Source organism: Poecilia formosa, unplaced genomic scaffold, assembly GCF_000485575.1.
Source record: "Poecilia formosa unplaced genomic scaffold, Poecilia_formosa-5.1.2 Scaffold79, whole genome shotgun sequence".
In the NCBI taxonomy this organism is placed as follows: domain Eukaryota; kingdom Metazoa; phylum Chordata; class Actinopteri; order Cyprinodontiformes; family Poeciliidae; genus Poecilia; species Poecilia formosa.
The window spans coordinates 275498-300191 of NW_006800018.1; the positions used below are offsets into that span (position 1 = coordinate 275498).

Sequence of the window (24694 nt, forward strand, 5' to 3'; positions counted from 1 at the left end):
TTAATTTTACTACATTTAATTTTTTGGAAGCATACCTCTACCGCTGCAGTACCTCACACAGCCAGCAGGTGGCACTGTCATCCCACGCTATATCCCTCAATAGTTTTCTACAGTGAATTTTCTTTCTTTGTGGTTAGGTTTTGTGTTCTGTGTGGACAAAACCTTCCTACTATCAGCTTCAACATCAGAGGCGGCAACTGCAAAGAAAGCGCCAACTTGCCTCGTCGCATCGTTAGATTAAAACACGCCTGCGGACACAGTCGCTCTCGCTTCAAATCTTTAATGACATCAAATCATCATAGAAATTCAAACAGTTTCGTGATCGGCCGATCTGGTCTCCCACAGAGAGTCCGTACGATCACACGTGACACTTCTGAGGCATTTTCCTCTGTCAGGAAACTGTGGCTACAACTTAAAGTTCAGTCTTTCTCCTCTGTGTGTTTAGTACATCTGGATATGCTGGCGAACGCGGGGACGTGGGCTGAACCTGGATGAACACATCTATTGTCTGGCAGTGGGGAACCCAGCTTACCTTCACCCTTCTTCAGGTCAACAGTTGATGTCGACTCTTCTCTCGAGTGAAAAGGTCAAGGCCTTGCACTTTTCAACAACTACTCTCCATTGGATTTCTCAGTGAGCTGTCAAGTTTTTTTTTTGTGTGTGTGACCCGACTTGTCAAAGAGTCACTCGGTCCACTTTCTTCAGTCGATCCGTTCCTGCTTCCTCCTGAGAACGATCTGCAAACCTTCGTCCCCCTCAGACCCAAGGGTGACGCAGTCATTCCAGGGTCTACCCACCATCATCTGGGGAGGTACTCCTGTGGAAGACCACTAAAGTTCCTGCTCTGAAGCGCCTGGTCAACCGTGAGAATGAAAGAGTCGATCATGCGCCTCATGTCAGGAGTGAACGGGTCAAAGGAGGGCCTCTGGGCCCCAGGACGCTTGAAGTGGCCGTCCTGGTTGCTCTGCGCGCACAGCAGCCTCTCCTCAGTGATGGAGACGTTTAGGAAAGCAGCGACCAGTCGCAGCTGGGGGAGCAGGGCTCTCTGCAGCTCCTCGTAGTGCACCACCAGGAGGCGCTGTCCAAACTTCAGCCAGCTCAGAGCGTGGGAGGCCCACCAGGGGGCGTAGCTGGAGACAAATTCTGGCCACTCTGCAGATAGAAGCAGGGAGGATAGATGGTTATTTCCTGGTAATTACTAGATTATATTTTAATGTGCCTTCATCAGAAGGATCTTCTTACATTAATGTTTAAAGACAAAGAGCTCAAAGTCTGGTGATTAGCAGAGAAGGAATTATCCTGGAGAGCGGGCAGAACTGAGTGGGTGGATGTTTGAGTTTCAGTTTGTTGGAAGAGGCAGAAAGGAAGCAGAACACAAGCTGGCTAATGCACAAAAACACTTTAATCAATAGCAACCGTGTTATTAAATCATCACTCCTCCCAATATCAATTTCAACTCTTTTTTTTGGGGGACTAAACGGTCTATAAAGATAAAAATGATTCAGTCTAGCAGGCGGAGAATAATATGAATGTCAACCATACAAGCACACGCACACACTCGTGGCTCAGGTCATTTTGGAGGGACCAGTAAACCTAACAGTCATGTTTATGGTCTGAGGGAGGAACCTGGAGAAAACACAGTCACAGAACCTTCTTTCTCCAAGCCGGCCCCCACCTCTTCAGGCCGTACCCCGCGTCAAACGCAACGACTGCTGGAGATGAGCGCCAGACGGATGAATGGATGGATACCAGTGAGTCCTGTATCATTCTAACTGTTACGCATCCTGATGCGATCAGTTTGTGGAGCTGCTTCTATCGCAAAGGAGTGACTCTGGTCAAGAAATCTACCATTAAAAAAAGTTAAGATCCAAACATCCTCTAACAGCAGAGGACTGTTGCGAGATTTCAAAGTGTAAACTCCAAGCACTGAGCAGACTAGAGCGAGTCGACATCATTCAGGACTTGGTTCAGAAGTTCATGTCAAGACCATCAAGACCTTAAAACATATGCTGTTTATTGGTCTATGGTTTAAGACAGACATCAGTTTAGTTTAAGACAGCTAATCCCAAACACATCAGTTTGGCTTTAGCCGTTTTATCTGACAAACTTTGACCCGTCCAGCCCGCTCCTGCACACCGGTTGCGTGTAGTTAATCCGTGTTCAGTGGTTCTGAATGTCCGTGCATTTCTGAAATATCGCTGAGGAGGACTTTTATTTCACACGATGAAGAAACTTCCTGTTTGAACTGTTTGAGAAGGAAAACTCCTTGACCTGCTGAGCAAAGAACCGTTCAGAGAAGATGTGTGTGTGTGACTGTGGAATCGTTTCCACTGAATGACCTTTTTGTTAAAAGTAAACTAAGAGTCAATAATATACCGACTCTTTTAGCAGTTTATTGTAGTGACAAACGTTTTAGTAATAGTAGAAAAAAAAATTATTTCTAATTTAGAAAAGTTTTTCATACATCTCTATCATTTCTAGAAAGGTAGGTGTTTTTTGATGGTCTTATGAAGGAAACAAGATTGTGTGTGTGTGTGTGTGTGACCATGAAGGCTTGCCTCACTGTAAATAATGGAAATGCGTGACAATAGGATCCTTCAGCAGAGCCGTAAAGCACTCAACCCTGAGGCGCACCGTTACCTTTGCTGTCCCACTGCGCCTCAGTGGCGTGGCCCAGATGTCCGGCACACTTGCGGTTGAATTCAGCTATCAGAGAGCGGTACGGGTTTCGAATCAGCAGGATGGCTGAATCGAACATCTCGATTTCTTTCTGGCCACTTTCGTGCGTCTTCACGCAGACGCTGCGGCCGCTCTTCCAGTAATCCTTCTCCCCTTTGAAGCCTGGGATGGGAGAAGAAAATCGATCAGACAAAAACGCGACTGAGAAACAGTCCAGCCGCTCCGTTCCTCTCGGCCGCGCTGTTTCGTACCTCTGTTGTAGAGACTGCCGTCGAAGTAGAAGCTGCCGGTGTAGTAGCCGGTCACGAGCTCAATCAGGTGTCGGACCCAGGTGTTGCCCGCGCCCGGAAAACTGGAGAGCGCCACCAGGGAGGAGGATCTCTGAGGCAGAAACATTCTCTCTTTGCACCTGGAGTCTGCAAGAAAACGTTATTTTCTTTTATTCGGCGAACTGTCGGCTGTGTTCCCGGCAGATGAGCGTCATTGAGGAAGCTGAGAGCCCCAAATGGAGTCATTTCCAGGACAACTTAGACACAAAAGCTGGTACGACACCAACTGCAGCGTGACTGTGAGAGCTCTGAAATGGATCTGAGTCGAGATTTCAGGAAATATGGAGAGGGAAAAGGGGCTTTCAAGTGTAATTTCCTACACTGTCATTCACTAAGTGGCGTTCCCCAGAGAAACCAACACAGGGTTCAGACACAGTGTCACGGTATGCACTGCTTTTATCACAGGCTATTCTCCTCAGATAAAACAGAGCAGCTGAGCGGCGTGATTAGCAAAAAAGTCCCGACGACGCGGACGGGAAACATTCAGCTAATTATTAGGCCGCATGAATGTTTCAGCTCCTTTCTCTGCTCACCCCACAGCCGCCCGACATGCGTGGAGGAGAGACTCTCACCGAGGACGGGGGTGTGATACACCAGGTAGTGGCCACTCTCCGGCGGGGCCGTGGATGCGGGTGTTGCCGTGCGGTTCGGGGCGCCGCCGTCTGCGCACCACTGCTCGTCCGACTGCTGGTTGATGTCGAAGAGAGACGACGTCCAGGTGCAGAAACAGTGGGGTCTCTTCAACACAGCCAGGGGGAGCTCCTGGAAACATCCACAATTACAAATGACTCGTCAAATTTTTAAACCTTGATGGGGTTCTTTTTTTTTCCCCTCGCATTCTCTTGTGTTACAGGCTTTTCTTTGAATTTTGTGAGAGTGGAGGACAAATAGACAGACATACATTTCAACATTTTTACAGATGAAAATCTGAAAAGTACGGCTTGGATTTTAACTGAACCTGCCTGGAGGCCCAGAGAAGCGAATCATTTTAAATAAATAAATAAAATACACACATTATATACATTTATATATAAATATATTCATAATAGATGTAGATGTGTAATTTATTGTCCCCAAGGGAAACTTTGTCTTAAACATTGTACGCTAAGCAAAGCTGCATTTACAACTTAATACACTACAAATAATAAAAGCCTTGTAAACACCACAGTAAAATCATAAACACATACTGCTAGTTCTCTACATACCTCTGTCTAGCAGTAGGGAGCGGTGGAGAAACAATAAGCAGAGTTGGGTTTGAAAATAATATCTGAACCTACCAAAGTGCAGCCGCCGGAACCGTCAGGTCGGTCAAAGAAAGCAATAATGTGGGAAGTGGCTAAAAGGCCCGTGGTCACTCTGGAGGAGCAGCAGAGATCCGCAGCAGAGGTCAAAATGTATTCGTCAAAAAACAGGATTCTTTGTGTGGCAGATCCCCCCAACTAATCCCTCATCACAATGAAACATGATGGCAGAATGAAGCTGCTGTTCAGCAGGGATGCTGGCAGCTGATTGGAGGATGGAGAGAGCTCAATATAGAATAGGAGGCTTAGTTAGCAGCAGCGTGAGATTTATTTGTTGAAATGGCCCAGTCAAAGTCTACAGCTAAATCAAAAAGGACATCTTTGGCAACATTTGGACGCTGATATTCTCCATCTTACTCAGAGCTTGAGCGACGCTGCATAGAATAATGTTTACAGCTGGCTGAGACCCAAACAGATTTTTGATCTGCGGGTTAAAAAAGTGAGAAGCTACTTATATGAGGCACTGAATTCTCCATGCCGTCTCCTCTGACTCTTTCTGTTCCAGTCGGTCTCATCGCATCTCCAATCCATCCCTTCATTTGTCCTCGTGACGTTTTTTTCTCACTCTTCCAGCTCCAGAAGGTGAGAACTTCCAGTGCCGGGGCTCGGAGATGCTGCAGGGATCTTCTTCTCACTCCGGTTATGCATGCCTGCACTCACACTACGCGACGAGAATTAATCACGCTGCTGTCAACAGCATGCTGCTTTCCTGTTTCTCCCCCACCCCCCACCTCCCTTTTCTTTTTTTTCAGTTTTTCAGCAGAGCTGCAGCCGCTAAGCCTTTAGAGCAGAACTCAGAGAATTCTCATTAAAAGCACATTAAAGCTTTAATATTCAGCAGAATTCAAAGAGCCGTGTTCTCCCACATGTGATCCGGCAGCCCTCTGAGCCGGCCTCCTCTGTTCCACTGCTGGGTGCGCTAAATTAATCATCAAGCCTATCCCTTTTCCCGAGCCGGGAAGCCAACCTTATCGGTGCACGTCTCGATGCAGGACTGAGCGGTGAGGTTGGGCTGAACGGAGTGGATGGGGAAGGCGCCGACGGTGCCGTTCGTCAGCTTGAAGCAGCCGCGCTGGTGAACGTTTCTGACTGGAGGGGAAGCAGAAACACACGACAACAGAGGGGATGGGGGAGGGGGGAATAAATAGCTGTGTGTACTAGTTGCTGAACAACAACAAGCTGAAATAGAAATTTCTCTTCACAGGGTAATTTTTTTTTTCTTTTTTCTCGCTCTGACAAGATTCCATGTGCAGACTTTCAGAAACAGGAAGTGGAGACTCTAATTTGTCTGCTGAATCTCTGCAGACTGAGTAACACATTCACAGCTCGGCTGCTGATCTCCGGAGAGAATGAAGCTTCCAATCGGGAATGCTAACGCTGTTTATGATTGTGATTATTTACAGCAGTTGCCCTTGCCCGGGTCGGGAAGGAAGTGCACGTCTTTATGGAACTAATATTGCAAGATTAAATCATGGGGCATGAAGTAGCAGACACACCTCAAAAACTCTTCGCCGTTTTCTCACAATAAACCCCCACAGACCTTCGTGTTTTTATTTAGATTCTATGCACATTTTGATAAAAGATTCATGTTGAATCTTTTACTCTATGTCCTTTATGCTTGTTTTTAAAAGTAAAAAGGATAAAGTGCCAAACACTTATGAAGAGGAGGGAAAAACTACATGCTATGCAAAATGTTAAAAAGGCTCAATATTGAAGTTTTCAGCCTTCGTGGAAGAAGACATTCCATGAAAATGAAAAATAAATAAATAAGGGTAGAGATGATTCTGAGCAAGTCATCTCAGAATCATCTCTACCATGAAAAACGGTGGTGGCAGCATCATGTTGTGGTGAACAGGCTAGCTTCTCAAAGATTGTGGCAGGATGGATGCACTGCAAAAAAAAAAAAACATAAAATCTTACCAAATATTATTTTTGTCTGGTTTCTACTCCAAATATCTCAGTACACTTGAAATAAGACATTTCAGTGATACATAAGAGCCTGTTTTTAGCCAACGATTCCTTAAACGTTTTAAGTCAATCTGCCAGGCAGATTGTTTCTTTTTATAACAAGCTATTTTTCCCGTGTTATATGTGAAATAATCTGCCAGTGAAACTAGAACCTTTTATTCATCTGTACCTCCGTAGAGCATCTTTCTCTATTCGTAGCGTCTTTGTGCAGGTGAACCTTCATTTTCAAGTTAAATCATCTTCAAATGTTTTACAGTGCAGAGTTGGACCTGCATCGTTTACAGAGCGCTCACAATGGGTTTCAACATAAATGTTGTACTTTATTAATAATAGTATTGAGAATCCGCTGCAAATGAAGTGAAAGTAAAAAAGGAGAACATCCCCGTTGTCACTGTTGTTTTATTGACGATTTCTTTGTTGAAACTTAATTTTCTTACTTCGTTATAAACCTGTTTCTATCTGTGATGCCGTGAAGAACTTTGGTTTGCTGAGCTTGTTGTTAATCTGCTTCAATAATAAACTTTGAATTAAGATGAAATAAAGGGCAGAGTCATTTTGTTGAATGGATGAAGTCAGTTTGAAAGACTTCTTTATTCTTCTTTATGACGGTCTCTTGGAGACAAACACTGTTTTGCGATTTGTTTTTATTTTTGAAAAAAAAAGAAGAAGTTGTTTTTAAGTAAATGGTACAAGAAGAAATGACTTGAAAGCCCAATGATAGGAGCCAAGCTATTCAATTTCATCTGCAAACAGAAACCAGCAGCAGCGGCTCAATCGAACAAACAGAAAGTTGGTTTAAAAACTTGAACCTCAGACTGTTTCTTATCTTGTCCTCAGGCTGCGCCGCACACTCAGATGTCTGTCTTACTTTTAGGTTTTTCGGTGCGTTCCTTGGACATCACCATGAAAAAGCAGCCAGCATTTACAACGACCGCGCTTACAATTGTGGCTCGGAAAGAGACGGCAGCGGCTTGACGCTCTCTGCATTTGCAGCCGCAGCGGAGATGATGACAGCTCCCAGACGGCCGTCTCACTAATACGGAGAGCTTTCTGGAACGTTGCTCTCCCAGGTGTGGATCAGACACATATAATGACTGTCAGAGCAGTGATGGAGGGTCCTGTCACCTATCCACCAGGAAAAAAAAAAAAAAAAAGTGGACATTTTCAGCCTCAGTGCAGGCTGGGATGTTAAAAAAACAGATTCTAAATATATTTTAAAAGATGATTGTTTTAAGCTGCAGAAGGCAGGTTTGTTTTGATCGCCCCAGCTCTTCTGCACACGGCTCATCCAGACTGGACGGACGGATCCCCAGCCAGCATGCCTAGATGGGACCCAAGTGGGGGAAAGGAGGGCTGATATATGGGTCCCATATGGGTTTGTCCGTGGGTTCCACGATGGCCCCACATGGGTTTGCCCATGTAGGGCCAGAGCCCACATGGGCCCTATATGGTGATGGCCCACATGGGTTTGTCCATTTAGGGCCCATGTAGGGCCCATGTGGGCTGTGGCCCTACATGGGCAAACCCATGTGGGGCCATCGTGGAACCCGCGGACAAACCCATATGGGACCCATATGGTCTGCCCTCCTTTTCCCCATGGGGCCCACCTAGGCATCGGCGCTTTTCACCATCCTTATCGGCTCCTGTCGTTTTATTGTGCTGTAATACAAATCTTCTTAGTGTGGCTTGCAAATTAACATTTTAATTTTAAAATGTTAATTTTAATTTAAAAAAAATAAAATTTGCATCTTCCATTCGGTTGTAAGATACTACAAAAAAGACATCACTGCAAAAACACAAAATCCTACCAAGTATTTCTAGGGAAAATATCTTATTGGACTTTATAGGTGCTTTTTATCCTTTTTCTTTTTTATTTTTTACAGAAGTTGAACCAAAACATACTAAAACTCTGCCACTTGATGAATTTTGGGTAGAGCATATTTACAGGCAAAGGTTCATTTTAATCTAAACTGCAAAATGCAAATATATTTTTTAACAGTTTCGGCCTATAATCACAGCTATGAATGTGTTCGAGAAAATTTGTCCCTTTTGTTTAGTTTGTAGCTAAGATATTTCCCTGTTGTTACATTTACTGACTTCAAACTATGTTTGATCTTATAAAATTGCTAATTATTGTGCAGATAATGAAATATACTGAGTTAAGCCCCCACACTCCAAGACTTTCACACGTGTTTAAATGCCAACTCAGATTATCAGTCTTTATGCTTGGCTGCCTGTGCAACAGTGTGACATAACTCAGGGAAATTAAATCAGATTTAATCCCTACAAACAAAATCATCATGACGTCAAAACCCTGTGTCATGGTGCCAGCTCTACATCAAAAGCACACACATAAAAATTGGGGAAAAAAAGCACACAACACACACACACACACACACACACACACACACACACATGCACACACACACACACACACACACACACCAATTTCTTGGCCCCACTGGTAAAGATGTCTGAAAGCCTTAAAATAAATTCCTCCTTTACTGCAGCAGCAGCAGCAGCAAAATGTCACACTGAGAAATTCAGAAAAAAAATTCAGCAATTAATGTGCGTACATTTACTTAGTGGGGAAAAATATAACATGTTGCTTAAAAGAATACATAACAAAATCAGTGGTGTTGCGACAACTCGCAAATCTAAATGTTTGAAAGTGTAGCTCCAGGATCTATTAAACTATTTTACCATCTTCTACTGGGACTGGAAGTGTCTGCTATGGCCCACTATGGAGCATGGTGGAGAACCTGTGATGCTGTGGGCTTGATTCTCCTTCAAATGCAAGAACTACTGAAGAACTGGAAATCAGTAATCACTGGGGTAGAACAACAGGAAAATGACTCAAAACATGTGGCCAAATCAGAGAAGGTTTACAGATTCAGTTCTGGTTTGTATGAATTTCTCAAGAATACATATTTTAAACTAAACACGGTTTGAAATACGAGGATTGCAATGAGCATACAAGACTCAACAGACACGAATAGAGACATAAAATCAGATACCGTGCTGTGTGCACGTCTGAGGAATTTCTAGCCAACAGGATTTCTCAGACCAGATGTGCTGCGTATGTTTTCACATCAACAGCTTGCGTCCCTTCCTATAGCTTCAGAATGGAGCTGGTCCTGTTACTGCTGCTCTCGCCCGCATTAATAGCAGAGCGCTGTGCTCCCTGAGGGGAGTTGACTCACATTTTCTGTGACCTGGCAGCTGCTCCTCCACCTTGTAAATGGAGAGACGGCCCACGCCGCCACAGGGAGACCCCCTCTCGCCCCGGCACACCAGGCTGCAGTCCTCCTCCGGAGCCTGTGGGCTGCTGATCCGGTTCCCACAGTGACATTCAGCGCCGTACTCCAGGCCGGCAAACTGGTATCCACTAACCACACACACACACACACACACACACACACACACACACGGAAGCGCAGTTATTTCCCTAGCCAAAGGCATTTCATAACCTCAGATTCTTCCCCTCAGGCTAAGTCATCCCGCAGGAGAACATTAGGTAAGATTTCACACTTATCATTTAAGTCAGACGTTCCTGTAATAAATATATCACGTCCCCTGAGATGGTTGTCAGTGTTTCTGCTCATGTTCTCGTCTGACTGCGTAATGTCCTCTTCTGCATGAGCTGCAGTCACCTCTGATCTGCGCCCCGTGACTCATCCTCCTTGGTCTACTTTCATCCTTCCTCTCCTTGGGAAAGCAGAGCCCTCATGAAAACTGACCTTTTCATCTGCTTCCTTTAAAGCTTCCTCGTAAATTGCCTTGCCATTTTTTTTTTTTTTACTTTAGTTCATCTCTGTAATTGGCCCGCTCAGGTACACACAGCCTGACTGCTCCCTTTGCGGACTCCGGCTTGGTTGGCCAGAAACGTGACGACCGACTCTGAGCGTGTTTTCACACATGATAATCGGGTTTTCTGATTACATTTGTTCAGCTGACGCAGTTTAAAACCAAACCCTTTGAACAACCTGCTCACCTCCTCACATGTGGTGGCGCTGCACCAAGAACCACCGAAGCAAACGACGCAAAACCCTCTGAAGAAGACACCGAGCGCAGCTCCCTTCTTCGCAAAATGTAAAGGAAAATGGCGCGGCCTTTAGCGGCTCTTGTATCTTTGGTAAAATGTCACGAGCAACTTCTCCCTACAGCGTCAGACTTTTACCCAGAATGCCCTTCTCTATAGTTCACTTTCCTGCTTTTTGCTGTGATTTAGAAAAATAATACTAACAATTCAGAGAGGTCATTCCTCGACTTTGCCTCTGAAGGTGGCTCCAGGTTTGTTTGAAGGTCAAGCGCTGACCCCTCTCCCCCTCCCTTAGCTCATTTTCAAAGTAGCAGAGCTTCAGAGGAAGCATTTCTGAAGACTGACATGTTCTCTCTCTCTAACCGCAGCGGTCGGCTCATTAGGCTTCCCACAGTAACAGACCGAGCACAGCACCCCCAACCCCTCTCGTTCCCCAGAATTCCCCCAGACACCTGGCTGGAGACACAGGGGCCATTCATGGTGGAGACAGGGATCCTAAAGCTTTCCTCACACAACGGGCCCTCTGTGGGCCCCTCCACAGGGATTACCTTTCCGAGCAGGTGTCCTGACACAGGGAGCTGGTCATTTTGCGCAGGTCATAAAGCATGGTTCCGCCCAGGGCTCGATCGCTGGCGTTATGCAGGAAGCAGCCCATGTAGGTTCCTGCATGGGTCAAAAATAAAAGCAAAGTTCAGTCAGAAGGAAGCATTTAAAGCCACAGCAGTCAGAGTATGTAGTTATTATTATTATTATTATTTAAAGGGAATTATTTATTTTTTTACTCAGTTTTTATCTGGTTCTCTGCACATCCTCACAACTAAAGACTGAATTCAACATGCAATGGAACCTAATAAAATACAGAAATGCTCCTGCAACCGAACTGAGTTAAGCTGAAATAAGTTAAAACAATTTGTAGATTTGTTCCCAGATGTTTTGGTTTCCAAACCACAAAATGACCACAGAGCCGACTTGTGAGTCCGAGTGATGGTTGCATTTATTTCAGCTCAGTTACATGAACAGATGTAAAACGTTAATACAGAAATCATCAGTACTGCAAACGCAGAATAAAATGATTGGAAATGCGTTCAAAACGTCCCTATAATTCAGTTCAATTGTATTCTATTATATTTAATTTAATTTTTAAAAAAAAACTTTTATTTTTTGTTTTACTCAAATCTAAGTGTGTTCAAAGACTCGGTGGATGTTGATGCTGCAGAAAGAAGGAGCTTCACTAGCAGTCAGTCTTACAACGAATCTGAAGACACCTCTGACTAAAGACTGTTGCAGCATGACACCCTTATGACTGTCATGACATGCTAAGAGCAGAGATGATATTTCACTGGAGCACATCCTGCGTGACATCATCAGCTGTGTTGGAAAGTGGTTTAATTCTCAATGCTTTGACTGCTCAGCAATGCCCCCTGCTGATCAAAAGCTGAAGGCAGCAGGTTGCGCAATAAAAGGGCTGGCGGTACTCTCGTGTTGCATGTGTTGCTTAGTGTGGAGCTGAAACACACACACGCCTGTGTATTTCTGTGTATTTTAAGCGTGTGTGACTGAAGGAAGAGACATGGACTGAAGGCAGCATCGATTAGGAAACATCTCTCCTCCACTTTCACTCATTATGGGGGATTTATCTTTAGATCGAGTGTGTTGTACCGTCAACCCCAAACCTTTACTTAAATAATGTGTATGTTTTTTTTCATGAGCTTGCTAAAATAAGGCAAAGTCACTTTAAAGTTAAACGTATTTTCATGAGCAATCATACATTCTGTGCATTTTCAGGGCTGTTGCTGGAAACTAATAATGCGAGAGTTTAGAAAAACGGACAGTTGTTTAGTTTGCTCATTACTGAAGCTCCACTAGAGCAAACCTACACAGAGCCGCTGCACTTCAACAAGCTTAATATGCGCATTCTGAGTAAACAGAACCTAAATATAACACACGTCACCCCAGATGAACCAGTACTGAGTTTCTGTAGGAAGCAATAGTGGCTACATTATTTCTTATCTTAAAATTCTCTTTTTGCTCTTGTTCAGAGCTTCGGCTCAAGTCTTCCATCACCAGTTTTATATCCTCTGTCATCTTGAAACGCATCAGAATCTCCCAGAATGTTTTTAGAGAGAGCAGTGTCCCGGACCGGTTGCATTGGCGACCCAGTCATTCATGGATGGATGGCTGTGTTGGAGTTTATTCATTTTTGTCTCTGTGCACCTCCCAGGTTTGTTAACCAGTTTCAGGACCCGACCAGAACCCCTCAGTGTAAATTACCTTGAGAAATAATGAGCTCTGGTTATACGTAGAAACAGGCTTTAGTGCCGAAAAATGATCAAATGTCACAAACCATACATGTCAAACAAATGGAACAGATACAGAGATACATTCACAGTCCAGCACTGGGGCCACACTGAGCTCACCTTATGGATGCAACCAAGTGAGGCAAGGATTGTAGCGATTTCAGCTTTTTATTCTTCTCTCCAATCTGTACCCTCCCTAAAGGGTAGTGTAATCAGTTTCAGTCTGTTAACGTTTGACTGGCGCCAGTCACACATAAACATGGTTATATCAGCTGCAGCGTATAAGCAGAAAAAAAAAGGATAAAAGAGATGGAGGAAAACACAGAATGGATGGATGGATGGATGGATGGATGGATGGATGGATGGATGGATGGATGGATGGATGGATGGATGGATGGATGGATGGATGGATGGATGAGGAGCATTGTTGCATCACTTCACGTGAACATTGCATGTGATGATTGGCTGAAGGCGGAGTTTCACAAAGAGCAGCAGCTTCTTAAAGAGACAGAGGCCCAATTTCAAGGTGTCAAATTAAAGTTATTTTGATGTTCAGCTCTGGAAGAAATGAAGAGCCCACTGCACTGAACCCCAGTGAGGACCTCACGGTTATTCCACCAAATATCGATTTCTGAAATCTTCCTGAGTTAAAACATCAGTATTGTTGTTTCTAAATGAATATGAAGTTGTTGTTATTTTTTTGTTGCATTATCTGAGGTCATTTTCACCATTTCTCATTTCCTGTAAATAAATACAGAATTTTTGCTTGGTATTTCAGAGACGCGTTGTCAGAAGTTCATAGAAAAAAAGAACAACGCTCATTTTACTCAAACATAAACCTATAAAAAGCAAAATCAGAAAAACTGATCATTTTAGGTGGTTTGTTATTTTTGTTTGCCAGAGCTACACATACAGCATTTTTGTACCGACTGAACATAACATAGTTTCTTGACTGTGTAATAAACTGTTTCAGTCCCGGACCCCTGAGTTAAGAGTCGAGCCCCTATCTCTGACACACACTCTAAAATACACAGTTCGCTGCACTGCGGAGCTGCGAGGCTGAAGCAGCCTTTGTGTTTCCACTCAATCAGAATAACTGTCCAGCATGTACTGTCAGCCCTAATACTGGCATTATCTGTGTCATGTATGACTGACAAGAGGCAATCATCCTCCCAGTATTCCAGTTATTCTTAATTCTAATTATTTTGAAGCTGCACACTTTTCCTGGAACAGGAGCTGCCCATGCGGAAAGAAAGCAGCAACAAATAATGTTCTTTGTCAGGCTAATACGATGCGCTGACAAGATTAAGGCAGCGTATAAAACGTCGCCTGAATTCGGTCTTTGATGTTATCTTTGCTGCATCATCCACCACTCGGCTGACACATAAAAGCACTCCTTGGGAAACAAAAAAACAAAAAACAGCTCCTGTCACCATAGCTGCATATGCATTTCTTTTGTCTTCAGACTTCAATTACATTTTTCCCTGAGGACTACAACTGGTATATTTTTAAGTTCTGTGCTAAAAGTTATTTTACAAACCGTATATTCTGAAGGGATTTGTATTGAGTTTCTGTTGCGTCGAGTGCATGGAAACATACCCTCCAGGTGAGCTCTTTGCTTTAAATTACCATTCCTGGATGAAACTTGCATAGAACAACAGCTTGCAGGTTTCAGTGAAACTGAGACTTCCTGTTGAAGTTTTCTTCCAGCACAGACTAGACTGCTACCGAATACTTAAAGCTGGATTTAAAGGGCAATATTTGGTAAAAATCATCTTTTTCCAGCTTTATATCGTGTTATAATGTTTTTCCCTCAAGGCGACGTACTTGGAGCGTCGCCTTGATTCTGTCATGAATCACTGAGGAATCCTTCAATCGCCTGTGGCAACCATTCCGCTGTGGAAAACACCTGGATGGACCAAGCACCGCCTTTAATGCACAGCGACTCCCCTTTGACTCCCCCATTCAGCTCCTTCAGACTAGCAAACACTTGGTGGAACTGATCTGCTGCTTCTCAGTGCACAGCTAGTAAAAACGTTGTTACAGGGTTAATAGAGGTAATAGAGGAGCGATGTTATGATGACTTCCTGAAGGCGGCGTTTCAGAAAGAGCAGGAGCTTTTAAAGAGACAAAGGTCCGATTTCAAGGCGTTAAATCACAAAATCAGTCATATTTTATATATAAAGCATTTTTATAACAACTGGAGGTAATACAGTTGGCTGATAGTGCTATGAAATGTCACTATATGCCTGGAAAATACATAATACCGCTCCTTTAGAACGTGTTGGAAATGCACTACATGCGGCAGGGTTTGCAGACAAGATGGGAGGAAGCTATGGGCCGTGAAATCTCTGGCTGTCAACCGTCGGCGTATCGAATAAGTGATTCAATCAGGGCCCGACATTCTTTAAAGCCCATCCTGCCAGGGGGTGCTGGAGCAAAGCTGAGTCACCGGCCGCCTGTGGGCCCTGGAGAGTACCAGCGGAGACCGTCAGGAAGCGCTGTGTGAAGACATTAAACGCAAGGAGCTACCGGAACCAGGCGAACGACGAGTGTTTGAGGCATCGCCCAAGGTGAGACCCCCCTCCTATCCCCTTCAGCCGCCCAGAAGGGAAGGTTAGTTCTTTAATCAAAGCGAGGGAGAAGCCCCAGGCGTAGCGGGCTCAGGGCTAATGAAGGGAAGCAGCCTGGATTCATAGACATGACAGAAATGACTGCATGGAGGACTGACATTGTTGGGCCTTTTTAAACACTCAGACAGATGGCTACGCTGAGTCGGTCCCTGCAGGACTGGATGGAGGGAGCTAATGATGGGAGGACAGAGGGAAAAGGCACATGCCTCTGAAAACTGTGAGAGGCCATCAAAACGAATGGGACAGGAGCCTATTGTTAAGTAGCTGCTATCTCTCCCAAAAACTGAACAATTTGCAACGGCTTTGCTAAAATGTGATAACATTTCCGTTTCTGTTTTTGCCACAGCTGTAGCGAGTGATACACGTGTTCGCTTAGCTGTGTTAAACCTCTGACACCTTGTTCACGTTCCATAGTTTGAGAATCATCCTTGGAAAGCACAACGTTTCCTCCTGTACACCTTGGACATTTATTACAAACTGATGGACCTTGGAGGGAGCCTGAATCTGTGCCGCCAAAAGGAGAAAAGAGCATTTCTGTGCTTTAAGAGCCCACAGTTGTGATCAGATGTTTTATATATTGCCTACCGTTATTCACCTTGGGCATATTTGGCTTTAACAATACTTTCATTCAACAAGGAAGTTTGTTTCCAGCAAGAAATGTTACATGACACACGTCTCTCAAAATAATGTAAAATCTCTAGCAATTGTACGTTTTTTTATGTACATTTTATTTTTTAGAAAATGTCACTTTGAAAATGAATGTTTTACTGCTTCTAAAAATCAAACATGGTCAACATAATTTGACTTTTTTGAAAAAAACTTCAATGAGACTGTCATAGCTAAAGCTTCACAGAAACTGTTTGAAGACGACAAAGTGAATGCTTTGGAGTGGTCCAGTAAAAGCCCAGACCTCAATCACATAGACCTGAAAAGAGCTGTTCAGAGCCGATCCCCATAAAACCTTGGCCATGATTCTCTTGCAAAAGAGATTTTCAATCTCAATACAATATTCATACAACTGTGTTGAAAAGACAGAAAACTTACTCATTTTTCCATCTAGTGATGAACAGGAGTAAGTAAAACAGCCCGCAGCATGAAGCCACTGCCTCACCTAGCATTCAGCTAGTATTTTTAGGATAAATGTCATTGTCATGGAGTCAAATCAAGCTTTTGGACAACTTGGTTCAACTGGATTTTTCTTTTTACAGCACTTGAAAAATCTTTGCAGGCTCAAACATTTGGGCTTTAGTCCAGAGACGATGTGAGATTTGGAAAACAAGATTTGTGTTGGATGGATGTTAAATGACAGCTAAGGCTTGGCTGGGTGCCTCATAAACCTCCTGGTTTTGCATCTAATTATTTCTCTGAGAATTATGAGCACTAAGTGAGGAAAAGCTTAAATACACAATTTTGACGCTGCAACACATTTTGTGTTTTAGATCGACCAAGTCGTCCTTACTGTCAAACCTTAGCTGTCAGAGCCCAAAGCTACATGTCTTAACATTTAACAAACTGGGAGTAATTTGACAACTAGGATAAACTGGAATGTGTGATAGAATTTATTAATTTTTTTTTTTTTGTAAAGTACCTTGAGACAACATTTTTTGTGACTTGGCGCTATACAAATGAACCGAACTGAATGAAACTGTTCAAACACTCAGACTGTTTTAGTCTCCTTCAAAACAAACAAACAAACAAACAAACAAACAAACAAAAAAATCATTTTGCAATACTATGCAGGTCAAACAGAACAGGCTCTGTAAGCCTCAGGGCTGAGCTCACTTGGTAGAGACGAGTTACAGTTTAATCTCCAGCATATGGAAAAATAGTCTGCAATTTTATAAGTTCAGGTTGGTTTGCAAATGACTTGTAAATCTATTTTTCATGATCTACCCTGGCTGAGTCAAATGCAGCTGGACAGATTTATGAATTGCTGCTCACACCTGCTCAGAAGTGTTGTCCCAAACAATCTTATCTCATGTATTCACCTCACTGCGTGCCCTTACAGCATGTCCCAGAGCCTTTTTGGAGCCGTAGGTGAGATTATCTTAACGTTGTGTACAAGGTTTAATCATGAGGATGAGCAAACCCCGCTTTAATTTGTTTCGCAGGTGATCTAGAAATGCGCCGCTCGTTTTAGCCGCATGTTGGAGAAACTGTCACGTTGGTTCTGATTTATTCTTTTTCTAGACCTGTTTTGGTGGAGACGTTACTTGTCGCTGTATGAAAAGAAACGTGGAAGTAAAAATTGTAATTGCAGAAAGTAGAAATTGACTTCTAGAGCTATCATGAGTGGATCGAAGTGACAAAAATGTCCTGCAGAGTAGCTTTACATGTTGTTGAACAGCAAAACATAAAAACTACTTTATGTGTTCAGTGTAAACTATAACATATCATCAATTATTAGCTGAGATCGTGGTACATTAGCTTATAAAGCTACACAGCATCTACACTATCTGCAGCATAATGAATAGACAACTTTGACTTCTTTTAATTAAGCCAGCCAAAGAAAATCAGACCCTCAACATGAAACAAGAGCAGAGCTGCACCATTTTCATCCATTAAGCACAAATAACCTGACAAAGAGGGAGATGTTCCTGCCAAACAACACATAGAGCAGCTTTGTTCTTCGCCGGCAAGAAAGGCAAGGTCCAGTTATTTAATCTGCCAAATTTTCTAAAGAATGAAAGAAGTTGATTGGGGAAAAGAAACGGTTCTTCCCTATTTAATGCTAAGGATTCTAAGCTTTATTCTGTTAGCTCTAATAACGTAGCAAAAGATCAAAGTGGGAGCAATGAAAATAACAGATGTGCAAATCGTTGTTTATTTTGATCACAGACTGAGGAAATGGCAGGTAACTGAGGAGGAGGAGTTATTGATTTAATTCCATCATATAAAGTGGATGTGAGTACATGTGTCATATTAAGAAAGAACACAGGGTAGAAAACATTTTCAAGAGAACGACTTTATGCTAACAAACAACACCTCGATTGTCAGGCTGCTGACTCACTAGTGGCATGAACTGTGCTGTGTTTTATTCTTACTGAGGCTTCCAGACGTTTTTATTTTTGCAAAAAGATGGCCACACACACCTTTTTGGCATCTCGATCAAAAAAGCAATTCAACCTGGAAAGACTCACATGAAAGAGAGTGGAATTAGGGTATTTAATAGACGAGGAAACAAAATGATGAGAACAAAATAATAAGAGTAATAGTCTTTGGCGGTCAGACCCAGTAGGAAGACATGGTATGCGCTGACTGAGAATGAGCCATGACGCATGAGGATTAGGGACGTCTTCCTCCTGGGCCCAGACACTGGTGGTGGAGAGGTCGTTGGGAACTGAGTGGATATGGAGGAGCAGTGAACTGAAGGTGGAGGAGGGGTGGCGGCGGGACGAAGCTTGGCCAGAAAGCGGGAGCGGGCAGACATCGGGACTTTATGAAGGGAGTGGCGAATGATGATTGGAGGAGATCGGCATAAGAACGCTGCCGTCTGGATGCTACACGACTTGATTGGATGAGCAGGTGAGATGAATTGAGTCTTCCAGGCTGAATTTCTGCTTAAGCTTCATTTCATTTTCTTGGCACAGCTGTGGACAACCACGGATTCTAAGTTTCCAGGAAAAGCTGATTAAAAAGCTGATTAAATACACCGTTTGTTGCTGTTGCATACTTTATTTTGCAACATCACAAATGATCGTACCTCGGCTTCAGGCTGAAACCTTTCAGGGCCGTCGGCACCACAGACCTTCATTACTTCCTTCTCTGTTCATCAGAGATGTACGATGCTGCGGAGATCGGTTTTGATTGATTGCAATAGTTTGTGATGTATTTGTTGCTGCCTCAACAAATACATCAAATAAACGTTAAATAAAAAATTTTAATTTGTCTGATACCAACTATAAAGTGGGCCAGTATCACTGATACCGAAACTGATACCAATACTTATTACAGAAGTTTGATCATCAGAATTCTAACCATCAGATGGTTTTGTGGTTTTTCCTTTGAATTGTTTAGTCAAAACCCAGGACAGAATTTGAACAAAGTTGGTAGATGTCTAAAAAAAAACTCTGATAACATATTGGCAAGACAAACAATAGAAAAACAACCAATTTGTGTGTTTTGCATCTTTTCCTTAATACACCAAATCAATGAGCATTTGAGAGCAAATCAAAACAACATGTTTTATTAATATTAGAGAAACTGTAATACGATAATAAAATAAATTTCCAAAGTGAATCTGAAACTTAAGCATCAATTTCACCACGCTAGTATCGATCTGATTCCGATACCAACTTGGGATCGATATTATGGATATTTTGTATCGATTCACCTACCTCTACTCTTTGCCAGACAGACGCTTTCGAAACTGATACAATTCCCGCCCGCAACATTTTTCATCAGCATTAACTCGCCTAGCGATTGAGCAATCTCATTCCATTTCCGTTTTAAGAAAGGATTAAGTGTGCCTCTTTTAAAGAAAGAGACAGAAAGGCAAATGTTCCACCAGAGCAAACTCCTTTTGCTCTTAACGTTTGAACAAAATGGTACAAGCAGTGATAAGCACTGTAATGGATTGGAGGAAATCTGAACGAGCATGCCAAAATATTTTAAGTCTACTTAGCAAAGAGCACAAGCTTGGATTCTATTGCTTTAATCCTCACTGGTATCCTTTTTTTTTTTTCACTGTGTACTGCTTTGGCTCGCCGAGGCTTTTCCTCCTCTGGTTCTGAGAGGGCCGTTGAGCTCTTTCTGTCGTCTACCAGATCTGGGGCACCACACGTAAAATGTCACATGAATCTATAATGAGGCTCTTCTGACTGTTCTGGGGTCACGCTCATCTCTTTCATACATGTTGAATGAAATCTGCTGTGAGTGCTCTGTGAGCATTGTACAGAGAATAATTCCTCGGCTCCTGGCTATCTGAGATAAGAAGGTACATTACCGAATATATAAAACACTTGTATGTGTCCCTTTATTCATACATAATTCACCGGCGAAAACACCAGCCCAGATCGTCAGCCTTCTGCAGCTGTATGTCAGACAGCAGACGTAGCTGCGCTTTCTTTCTGTGTGAGTTTAAATGAAAAAAAAAAAAAGAAGAAGAAATGCGCTTGAGTTGACTCACACAAAGGGACTGAAAGCCACATACACAGCGGGGCAGGATTAAAGAAGAGGACCAGAAAACAACTGAAATGGCAAAATATGTGTATATTTTTACATTCTGAACCAGAACTGACCAGATTTGTTGTTTTTTTTTTTTTTCATTCATGAGAAATCATTCACTTTGCTTTACATCCGTGTAAAGCTGGTCAGTCAGTTAAACGTTTTGGAGACAATACGTTTTTACCCCCCATTGAACGCTTGATGTCTGCTTCTGTAGCAAAATTGGGTCAGCTCTTCACTCATTTTGCTCTAAACAAAATGAGTGAAGAGGTAGCGGGGCGGGGGTCCCATTCATGCCTTCATGAGATGGGAACACGCCTGAGAAATGAACCGGTGACCAGAATGAGACAAAACAAAACCGTTCTCTAAGTGTTTCTAAGGTAACTGGTCTCTCAAATCGCCCTCGGCTTCAAGTTTGCATGTCTGTGTGTCTGTGTGTGTGTATAGTTGTTTGTCATGTGGGTCTCTGTGTTGTCCTATGACAACCCAATGATCATTAGAGATAGGCACCAATCGCCCCATAACCCTTATTGGACAATAATGGCAATGAATGGATGACCAGTGAACACACCACGTGGTAGTGCAACCAGGTCAAGGTTTGAATCAACTAAAACTGGCATTAGAATGTTTGTGCTTAAAAAAAGGTAATTACAAACTCTCTGATTGGTGCATTTCTACTTTTTCTTTCTTAGCTTTTCAATCAGATCAGATGCAACCAATGACTAAACTTATTAGGATGGATTTCAACTGAAATTCGCAGAGCTGGATGAGTGTCATGATGTTGACCGTGATGTTACTGCTAAACTTCAATCAGCTAAGCCGTTGCCACTTGACCAAAGTTCATTCACAGCAGGCCACACAGACAGTGACGTTTAATGACACACCAGAAAAAAACAGAAAGGACAATTTTCACACAGAGAGGTGTTACTTTCAGGCATAACTCCGTCAGTAAACCCTTACCTTTGTGTCTGCTGCTCCTGTGCTGAGACACTTTCTGCTCCGGACTCTCTGGCAGCAGACTGTGAAACCAGCGGCGGTGTAAGTGTTGGACCCCGAGGCCACGGGAGCCGGGCCAGCCTCGCGAGGCTTTGACTCCCCCGCCGGACATGGCCTGAACGGCGGCCCATCTGGAACGCACCCTCATGCCCATGCCCGCCGCCCCGAGGGCAGCGGGAGGTGCGACGAGAGACAGCAGGGGCGGCAGGCTGGGGGGGTTGGGCTGAGCCGCCCGGATGGCGGAGCGCTGCAGGAGGAGGATGCTGCCTGCCATCAGGTAGGCGATGCCCAGGCAGAGCAGCAGCATCTGGGCTCTCTTCAAGAGGCAGTGCAGCTTGCTGAGGGGCACCACCATACCTGCTCAGTTCACTGCCTCCCACTTCAGTCAAAGGCCATTAAATGGTTGACCGAGAAGAGCCGGAGGACCACTCCAAAATTTTGCAGAGCGTTGGAGCTTGTGTGTCTGTGTTGGTCCATGTTGTTGTCAACAGCAGCAGCAGCAGCAGTGGGAGACAAAAAAAAAAAGGTGGGATTTATGAATCCAGAAAGATCCTGAAAATGATGGGGAGAAAGACACAAATTAGGGTGATAGACTGAAAATGAAGGATAACATTCTGAACATTTTAGGGAAAGTGACTATCTCTTTATTGAGGCAGTTATTAGCAGGAAGTCAACATTATGACAGAAGCACAAAGCTTAGTAGGTAGAGGCATTCAACAACCAAACTGTGATGATTTGACTGCCGGGTTTCCAAAGCTGCACCTCTTTTGGGGGTTTCTTGTTCTGCATTGGTCAGTATCACGGCAGACTCATATGAACGTTAAAAACTCATAAAAAGTTTTTTATATAAACACTTATAACATGTTTGAGACTATAGAATTGGTTTAAAATGGTAGAAGTCCACTGTGGTCTCAGAGAGCATTGATATAAGCGGTTCGTTTTACCCCAAGGTGTAAATCTACTGCAGTTTCACAAACCAATAGTACTCTCTTAGATCTGTTTTTTGTCATTTTCTTTGCATAATTTTCCACAAATATCAGCATCCCTTAAAGAAAAAGAATGCATCCATCTTATTCTTCCAAAATGTCTGTGTTTGTCTTTATCTTAAAACTCACAGAACAGCAGTAAAATACTTTTTTAGATGACAATTCTCCAGTAGCAGATGTTTATCAAAAGCCGCCTTTATTCAAAAGCTCATGTAACATTCTAAATGAGGTTGATTTAGCTGGACTGAGGGCAAAGATGGTCAAACCTACAGGCTAGATGAGTGACCTGGCCTTTAGGTTCGGCTGTTTTCTACTGCAGGTACTGCTCTTAATATTTCTAACAGAACCTCAGTTCAGTTACAGCGAACCATCCCTTTAAAGGATGGTACAAATATTGGAACCCGACACCACAGTGCACCGTCAGGGGTCACAGTGTTGTACCTGATCCTTGTATATCAGTGTTGTCGACACATTTATGAACGTCCAGATGATTTAGATTTCTCCATTTGTTCTTGAAATAGAAAAAGAAATAATGAACTTGTTCTCCATGAGTCTTCAGCTTAAAATCCCTTCACCGAAACGTCATAATATGCGTTTCTGTAGTGAGAGATGTCACTTTCCTACCCTGGCTGCAAGAATATATGCGTGATGTTCCCCGCACAGTGAAAAACAAACAAACAAACAAACAAAAAAACCCTGCAGTGATAAAAGCTGTGGGCATTACGGGCGCTTATGAAAAGGGGGAAAGAGGGTGGGGGGGATTATCATAGCAGCGCGCAGATCAACTCTCATCCTGACAGCGATAAATATAAATGCGATGAGCGACACACACAAAAAACACACACACACAAAAAAACACACACACATGGAGAAGCGGCACCGAAGCTCGATCAGAACCGGTGATCGCAGCAGGCAGCGTTTCGTGCATCCTGACACGGTGAGGAGGGGAGCGGTGAGGTGAACCCCCGCTGGTCGGGCTGGTCGCCGTCACACGTCGTTATGTCCTTCACATCCACTTTTCCTAACCGGGGCTCTCCCGACAGAACGGGGGGGAGGGGGAGGGGGGCAGAGGAGGAGGAGGTGCGGCGGTGCTCCCGAGAATAACAGCCCCTAACAGAAGCAACAGTTTGCACGACGATCGAGTCCGGATGTCCAAGTTGTGCTCAACTCTTGTTTTTATTCGCTAATAAAACAGACCGAACTCATGCAAAAAAAAAAAAGAGAGAGAGAGAATTAGATTAAGATTTGATGGCACATGGCGCAGGAGGACAGACGGATCACTTGAGGGAGTGAGCACGCATCAGTCGTTGAAGAAGCCAAGGTCTTCCATCTTAAGCCGCCCTCCTCTCTCTCTCTCTCTCTCCCTCCACCATTAAGGCTCAGCTTACCTTCCGATCGCTCCTCTCCCACGGCTTTGTTGTCCGGCATGTGAAGGTCCGCTGGGCTGTTTAGTATTTCCCACAGCTGCTGTTATGTAAGGTCTCCATCTCTTTCTCCCCCTCTCTCTCATACACACACACATAAACACACAGGGACTCTGAGAGCGGACGAGCCAGCGCTGCTCTCTGTCGCCCTGAAAAGGCTGCCGCGGCAGGCAGAATGGGAGTGTGTGTGTGTATGCGTGTGTGTGTTTTGTGTGTCTGCTGTGGAGGAAGAGGAGGTGATGGGGAGGAGGAAGAGGAAGAGGATGGGGGGGGGGGGGGGGTTGGAGCTCAGGCTCATTTACATTGGTGATGTAAACGCTTCACAGCTCCTCCACTGTGCAGACAGGAGAACCGAGTCCAGCAGCCTGCAGCCTGCACTGCAGCTCCGCCGTGAACCCTGCGGAGCCTCCTTATTCCTGCAAATAAAGTTTTTATTTTTATTTTTGTCGTTTGACTCCCCGGTCGCCTGATTTATGCCCCATGATCATATATGGTCGTCTTCACTTAATGCGCTTCATAAATTTTCCGTGAGTTATTATTATGCGTGACGTCCGCGTTGCGTTCGAAGCGCGTTTCAGCACCACGAACAGCGCACCGTCTACCTGCTGCCCGCCCAACAGACAGGACAACTACTGATGCACTCACAGGTGTCTGCGACGTTCAAGACCAACCATACTATATAATAATAATAATAATAATAATAATAAAGATGTTCCACAGAATCATGGGAAACCTTTAAAATAATCACTAGAACCTCATGAGTCATGCTGGGAATTTTCTTCAAAATGTGATTTCATTGAATTAAGTCTTGTACCAGAACAGCTAATAAGATTTTCCTGAGGAGGTTATCATTCGGTAAATCTACCATCTTTA

At 43.7% G+C, this 24694-nt stretch overlaps 1 protein-coding gene across 1 annotated transcript; it reads right to left on the reverse strand.

The window, feature by feature from the left end:
• Window positions 1-264: 264 nt before the first annotated feature.
• On the reverse strand, window positions 265-24467 carry wscd1b (WSC domain containing 1b). The gene is made up of 9 exons (XM_007556428.2): window positions 23786-24467; window positions 21376-21963; window positions 10868-10982; window positions 9481-9665; window positions 5277-5398; window positions 3581-3770; window positions 2931-3095; window positions 2641-2841; window positions 265-1152 (listed from the first exon to the last, which is right to left on the reverse strand). Exons 2-9 carry the CDS (start codon window positions 21764-21766, stop codon window positions 800-802), a joined length of 1722 nt encoding a protein of 573 aa, XP_007556490.1. The 5' UTR covers window positions 21767-21963; window positions 23786-24467; the 3' UTR covers window positions 265-799.
• Window positions 24468-24694: the final 227 nt, after the last annotated feature.